This window comes from Gossypium hirsutum, chromosome D01, assembly GCF_007990345.1.
Source record: "Gossypium hirsutum isolate 1008001.06 chromosome D01, Gossypium_hirsutum_v2.1, whole genome shotgun sequence".
Lineage (NCBI taxonomy): Eukaryota > Viridiplantae > Streptophyta > Magnoliopsida > Malvales > Malvaceae > Gossypium > Gossypium hirsutum.
The window spans coordinates 13,624,431-13,632,225 of record NC_053437.1 but is presented as its reverse complement, the minus strand read 5'-3'; the positions used below and the strand labels follow the sequence as shown (position 1 = coordinate 13,632,225).

Below are 7,795 nucleotides of genomic sequence, written 5' to 3'. Positions count from 1 at the left end.
ACTACATAAAATGTTACTGAAACCTCACAATTCTCAAAACTTCAAATATGATATCATATTTTTAAATTTTCTTTTATATTGGGTTCACATTTAATATATTAAATCTATCTTATTTCAATCATTTTATTTGAAATCTAGCATTTTCTTCTAAAGCTCAAATAACTTTTATCAAATGTTTATTTAAAAACACTTGATTGAATTTAAAATTTGTTACGAGCAAAGGGAAAATGTAATTATAATTGAGAAGAGTATGAGATATTTTTAGGGTGTGTTTGATTGGGTGAAAAAGTACGGGAAGAGAAAGTGAAAAAGTGGAAAAAAAAATAAATTTTGTGTCTGTTGGGAAGAAAAATGAAAGGAAAAAAAAAGAGAGATGATCATTTTCCATCTTAAATACATAAAAACCAATCCTTTCAAATTGCAATGATGAGAAGAAAGAAAATAAGAGACATGTGTATCTTAATTAAAAATTAAGTATTTTTCAAATGTTTTATTTTTTTCCCTTCCATTTTTCAACCTTACTAAGCAATGGATAAAAAGAAAAATCATTTCTAATTTTCAACCCTTCAATATTTCATCCTTTCAATTTTATTTTCCCTCTACCAGGCAAAATTAAGGATGGGAAAAGTAAAGTATATAATCAAATTTTTGAATTACGTTAAAATTGTATAAAAGTGAGAGACGCAAAATTGATAACAACTTGCATGAATGGCAGAGGCAGTGGATAACATCACCTACCCATCAATGGCCATTTGCTTGGAAATTGAGAAAATTTTGGTAGGGTATGACTTTATCAACAATGGAACGATAAAAGATGAGATGAATATATATTTTTAAAGTTTCATCATCATACATCTAAAAGACCTAATTTAATGGATCAAGTTAGGAAAGCCTACTAAATTTATAACAAAGGTATAGTCAAACTACAGTTTTGAATTTGATTCAGAATGTGATAATGACTTATTCCCATATCAGCTTATGGCTTCAGTAGCATGTCATACATCTCAGGAACCAGTGGCTCAGCAGCGGTGTTTGACAAATTGTTATGGTTTTCATTTTTGGTTACTTCCAGACCAAGTTCAATTTCCAAGTACTGCAACCACTTGTTATTTTCATTTTCTTTGCTGTATTCTTCTCCAAAATCTGGGCTCTGGTTGCCTTCAACTTCATTTGATTGGATCTCATCAGGCTGGAATGATCCTAAGCTATCCAACATGTTCCAAAAGTCTGAATCAGACTCCAATGGGATATCAAATGCAGTATTTAGGATCTCTGGTTTGTTAACTTCCTCTGATGTGTTGTTCTTCCAATCACAAACTCCAATGAAGTTTAACAGTGAATCTCCATGATTTTCTGGGTTTGGAACATTAACCTGACTGGAATTGGTGATGTTGGAGTTGCTGGAAGAGATTGATGAACTTGGAAACTCTTTTGGTTCCTCAAATGGGCCGCTGTTATGGCTTGGTACCTCAGTTTTGTAGTCTTCTGCTTTGTCTGATACAGGAAATCCCTCTCTGGGCTTTTTGCTTGGAGACCCTTCATGCCATTGCTGCTCAAGTTCAACCTCTAAGTTTCTTTTGCCACATGGTGATGACACAAATGTAATAGAAGAGCATGATGATGAGACCATACAAGTTTCTTTGGATTCATCATTTTGAGGAATCTTCCCATTCTTTGGAGCCAATCTCTTTTTCAAATGAGTGTTCCACACATTCTTTATCTCATTGTCGGTTCTTCCTGGTAAATGTGATGCAATTTTGGACCACCTGGGAAATTAATATAACTGAAACATAAGCAATTAAGATACCCAAAACTTACGTCAGATAAAAGCCTATTTTCTAATTTGAAACTCACTTATTTCCCAAAGTCTCATGTAATCTTATTATAGTTTCTTCTTCCTCTTTGCTGAAGTTCCCTCTTTTGACATCTGGTCTCAGGTAATTAATCCATCTTAAACGGCAACTCTTTCCACATCTCAGTAGCCCTACAGCATAATCCAAACAAAGACTGTGAACTCTTGAAAATTACATGTTAAACTTGTTCAAATGTCCTGTTTATCTGTCGAGATAGTGACAGAAACAATGATGACAGTTCAATGTTTTTGCCCCCAGATTTTCACCTATTGAAAGATTATATAAGTAAGATACATAACTTTGTGTGTGTTGGGATGCACATATCAGAAAGGGAAAGCAAAACAAGAAATTCATAGTGTGTTAAGATGTCACAAGTTTTGCATTAAAATAATAAGAAATCAGTTCATGTTTTATCTGATCTGCAATTGGGGTTCGAATTTTGAATGACCTTTTAAGGGGGACTTCATGAACCAATTCGGCTAAGTTCTTGGTTCAGTAATTCTTCAACTTTTGAATGTAAAACAAAATGGAAGAAAGAATTAGCAAGTAGTGGCCTTGTGAAAATCTGATTTTGACACTCAATTGTTATTTGTTAAGCTGCCACTATATTTTAGGTGGAACATTAAAAAACAAAGGAAAAGTATATTCCTGCATTGACCGTGTCATTTCAACAAAATTGGCCAAACACCAACAACAAAAGGAAATTTAGAAAAATATATAAAAATTATGTCAAAACCAAACTTCATAGTTCTTACCAAAACAAATCCAAACATGTCTTTCAACTAATATTGATGAATTAATTTAAGTGGTTCACATAATGGCATGCATGCATGCATTACATGTATGCTCATATTGTTAAATGGGGTGATTCTGAGCTTTTTTTTTACAAAGAAACATTTCACTGTATCACAATCTTTTTAAATACTAAGGTTAACAATTGATAAGAAATTGGGATTTGAACAATTACTTCATTGCAGATTTGCCATCTAATCATTTCCTGGAAAAACAGTAACCAGCCAGAGTGCCCACAACTTTTTCAGACAAAACAGCAAAAGCTTTGCAGATTAATCTGCAACCTTCTTTGTTCATATGGAAAATTAAGAGAATTGAACAAAAGGGTGGTTTGTAAACTTGGTTGAAAGACCAAAAAAAGTGAGAATGGGATCAATGAAGAGAAAGCAGAACAGAGCAATAGGTGATGAGTCTGATGACCATTGAAGAAACCTGAGTTAGGAGTTTAAAATTTTGTTGGAAGTATTGAAACAAATATGAATTCCATTGGTTAATTCAACAAGCAGAAGAGAATCAGAAAAAAAATGTTGATTTTTTCACAGAGAGAGAGAGAAAAGACAAACCAGCTTGTTTAGGGAGAGCTCTCCAGTTTTCATGGCCATGTTTCTGAATAAAAGTGATAAGCCTCAAGTCCTCTTGGGGACTCCATGGACCTCTCTTCACTTTGTCTTTATCACAACACGGAGCTCTTCCTTTCCCCATATCTGCTTTCTTCCAACTAAACTCTTCTCAATTATGGATCTCTTAAAGAAAACCAGCACTTTCTTCTGTTTTTCTCCACTCACATATCAGATTATTCAACCACAACTAATACTCTCTTAATATATATATATATATGGAGACAGAGAGAAGGATTATACAATTAATTTAATTTTATATTAATTTAAATATATTATACACGTCAAGTACATATAAATGAAAATATTTAATTTCTTATTTGATATAAAAACATTTAGACATTATATATATATTAAATTGTTATGGTAAAAATATCAAATAGATACGAAAATTGAATGATAAGTAAATTTATATTAGTGTTAAAATTACCAATAGTACATATAGTTTTGCAATTTTATAAAACTAATTGAATGTAAAACAAAGTGAAGATACCATTTCGAGAAAGCGAAAAAGGAAAATAGGAGAGCCAGGTAGGTTACTAAATATCTATAATTCCAAAATAACCATAATAATTATTATTTATTTTTTATACAAATAATTATTATTTATTGCACCTGCATCCAGCAAAGCTAGTTTCATTTTTTACCATTTTTTTGGCTTATTATTTATTTCCTTTGAAATTGGTGGTTTATATCTAAAGAATTATGTTACCTGGCCATGAAAGATAGATATCAGTTTGACTCAAATTCAAACCTTTTACTTTATTTCATTTTTAATATTATATAAAAAAACACAACTATTATAATAAGCCCCACTTTTGATATCTATAATGTTACATTTGATTATTGAATGTATTACAAGAAAATGTTTAATTGTTAAGTAAATATTAGAATAATTTGTCATAATATACGAAATAGGTGTTACGATTTAAAATTTGAAATTAAAAATAGATGAAATTTTAGTAAAAAAAATTATATCTCTTCAAACTAAGTAAAAATATGATTATTATTGAAAACAAATTATATTAGTTGCTAAAAATACTTAATAAAATTAATTTATTATTAACCCGTATACTAAGATAATGTAAAAAATAAGAATACTCTACTAAAAATAACGTTAATCTCTCCCAAACTCCAATTTATTTGGTCAAATATAGAAGTTAATTACAAAGACCCTTTGATGATGATTGAAGTAAGTGTCCAAACTTCATCCCTAATTTCAACAATTTACACTATAGAAGACTTGTCGGTACCAAATGCTGTAGTGGGAATGAAAACTTAGAATATACTTTCCAAGACTGTTATACTACAAAGGAAGTATGGCAAGAGTTAACTATATGATGGTCCCATGAGGTCTCAAATTCAGAATACAAAGATTGGTTGGCAAATATTTTTTCAAATGTCTCAAATTATCACTACAGAATTGTGGCTTGTGCAATTTGGGCAATTTGGACAGCAAAAAACAAAGTAATTCATGCAGGGGTCATACAAACAATTCAAGAAACAACCAATATAATCATTTCTTATATTTGGGAACTAGATGCTATTAACAAGCGATTACTTGTTAGAAGGGTGGAATCTAAAAGATGGAGGCCGCTGGAGTCCCCTTTAGTAAGGATCAACTATGATGGTTCCTTTCAAAGCCATACGAAGAGATCGTGTACAAGGATTGTTGTTAGAAACTCTAATGGTTTTGTGTTAGGATCTAGTACAACTATACATAACAACATACCTACGGTTTTTGCTGCGGAGGCTCTTGCATGTTTCCAGGCTGTCGAAATGGGTATTGGTTTGGGTTTTTTGGATGCGAAGATTGAAGGTGATGCTCTTACAGTGGTGAAGCTTAATGCAAACAAACAAGATGGGTCTCTAATAAGTGCATATATTATGGACTCGAAATCAATCAGCATTAATTATCGCATAGGTATTTTCCTACATGCACAGAGACAGGGGAATGGTGTGGCACATCTTCTAGCTACTGAATGTATTCGCAAAGGAGAAACAACTTATCTGTTAGAGGAGGTGTGTAACCTCCCTAACTTGACCTAGACGTTATGACCAGATTAAGAAGGCTACATTAGCCACCAAAATGGCTAAGCATGCCATTTGACCTTTGAAAATCCTTAACACGACTAATTTTGAAGAAAACTGTTATTCGTGATCCAAGTTAGATAAAAGATTCATTTATTGGGGTTATCTTACGAAAAACCCTAATTTGCCTAACTTTAGGAAAAATCATCACTCTTGAAATTAAATAATGTTAAAGCATTCATTTAATTAGTTCATCTTTACTTAGAGTCTATTTTATTATTGTTGTCATATTTCAGAAGACTAACTGATTTGACATTATGTTTTTTTTTTAAAATGAATCATTGAAATGCAGCGAAAAATCATTATTCATGTCATTTTGGAACTTTAGTTGCCTTATCGATTTAATTTTTCAAAAATGGTTAATTTGCAATGCAGCAGAAAATTGATGATCAATGATAGTTTTATTTAAGCTAGATATCATGTAATTACCAGTTATTAAGCTTCAATGATCCATGTATGCACAAAATCCCCGAATAAAAAATAATCAAGCCACACATCGAAAATAATTAAAAATTACAAACCAAAACCAATAGAGACTTATTAATAATACTTATTTAAAGATATTTCGATGTCTGAGATGATACTTCGTATGCCAGGTCTAATCCTAGTCACGAGCATTACCTAAGAAGTTTGAACTATGGGGTGAACTAAACTAGCTCAATGTGAGTCTATAACAATATAATCACACAATCATTCATAAAAGAAACAATCATTAATCCAATACCACTTAATACAACACAATACAATACATAGCATAAACAAGCTAATTAGCTCAGTCTGAGTTTAAACCATAAGCACATTCAATCATTCAAGCAAATATCATTCACCAAAATTATTCTGGCATCACAACCATAACATAAATATTATCATTCATAAGTGTCATGGACATATCATAATGCATGATGAATTCCTACCCAAACCATCCGCTACAAACCACGAGTTCCTCAGAATCCGTTTGCCAAACTCTAAATATTTCGAGCAAAGCTCAATGTAGTCGAACCACCATAAAATGTAATAAAGATATATTTCCATTTAACATAAAAATGCAATAAAACCACCAGTCTCCACAATACTCCCGATGTAGTGCACTAACTACATATAAATGCTGACTTAATATGCCGCTAGAACTCTACAGAATTCCTTCGTCAACCACAATATCCCACCCCAAGCACATGCAATATGTCATACAATATTTCAATGAAATGCACGTTTCATACATATTATTTTAGTAGCATAGTTTACATGCCATCATTATAACATTCACATATCAATCATTCAGTTTCACCATCAATACGGTGACATTTAATCATATCATCAATCGTTAACACTTTGGGAAAAATATTTCTGGTGCATGTATAATAATTTTTTCCATTCAATACTTTTCATGACATTTTATCAAGATTTTGGTCATTCAATATCAATTTCCAAAATAAAACATGATATACATACAATCAATCACACATCATATCAAAATCAAACAGTTAACTATTTAGTTAACCAAACAATTTTGTAAACATGTCATTTAGTTAAGGCCAGTAACATACCTAATTTAGCCACTTTAACACATTCACTTAGTCAATTAACTAAGCCCGAACAACAAGCTTAATCCCCATCTTGATCATATATAATATTATCAAAACATTCAAATTAACAAGTTAGGACCCACACCTTTTTTTCGCACTACTGTAACACATTGACGAAACCCACAGTTTCTCCTTAAGACCTTAAATCGAATCTAAATTAAAAATCAATATTTTATCGAATTAATCACCATTTAAAACATCCCTAAAACACCCTCTTATGGGTTCAAATCAAAATATATATTTATTACTATTTTCTGGATCCAAGTTAACTAGGTTTCTTACATTGGTTTGATGTGAAACGTACGCTCGAATGTCTAACAGCTTAGTTGTCGATTTGGGGAGTTTGGGTCGGCACCTAACACCATTAAATACTAAAAAATCAGTAGTTATATGATCATAAAATTCTTCAATCTAATTAATTATCAATTTTCCCAACAATTAAGTCGAAACTATGCACTAGTCGACAAACTACCACAGTTACGCTTCTTGAATTGTCAGATCTGAGTCGTCGAATGATCAAGATTGAACCCTAGGAAACATATGGTTTAAGGTTGATTAGGAAGGTTTCTTGGGACAAAATCATTCCTAGAAATAAATGGGAAAAATTAAATAAAATGGCATCCCCCTTTTGGTGCCTCTAGGCGCGGCGCACCACCACCAATGGTGGCAAATTGACGCTGATTTAAAAAGCCAATTGAAAACATTTTTAAAGGCTGGAAAAGTACCCATAAAATCATTAAAATTTCCCTTAATTAAAAATCTTGAAATTTGGGTTTTCCCTTGAAAGATTCATCAAGAAAATTAAAGAATATAAGCACTTACACTAGCTAGATGAAATGGGCGGCAATGGAGCTTCTAG

The 7,795-nt window shown here is 31.8% G+C and overlaps 1 protein-coding gene across 1 annotated transcript; it reads right to left on the bottom strand.

Annotated features, from left to right (window-relative positions):
- Window positions 1–815: 815 nt before the first annotated feature.
- Window positions 816–3,450, bottom strand: LOC107921461 (transcription factor MYB63). Its single transcript, XM_016851309.2, has 3 exons — window positions 3,209–3,450; window positions 1,855–1,984; window positions 816–1,766 (listed from the first exon to the last, which is right to left on the bottom strand). The coding sequence occupies exons 1-3, from the start codon at window positions 3,345–3,347 to the stop codon at window positions 977–979; spliced, it is 1,059 nt and encodes a 352-aa protein (XP_016706798.1). The 5' UTR covers window positions 3,348–3,450; the 3' UTR covers window positions 816–976.
- Window positions 3,451–7,795: the final 4,345 nt, after the last annotated feature.

Bases quoted from the DNA above. Each gene is read 5' to 3' on its own strand.
- LOC107921461 (XM_016851309.2), bottom strand. From the start codon at position 3,347: ATGGGGAAAGGAAGAGCTCCGTGTTGTGATAAAGACAAAGTGAAGAGA. The intron at 1,985-3,208 runs GTTTGTCTTTTC...ATTATGCTGTAG, and splicing joins AGCTCTCCCTAAACAAGCTG to GGCTACTGAGATGTGGAAAG. The intron at 1,767-1,854 runs GTGAGTTTCAAA...TTAATTTCCCAG, and splicing joins CATGAGACTTTGGGAAATAA to GTGGTCCAAAATTGCATCAC.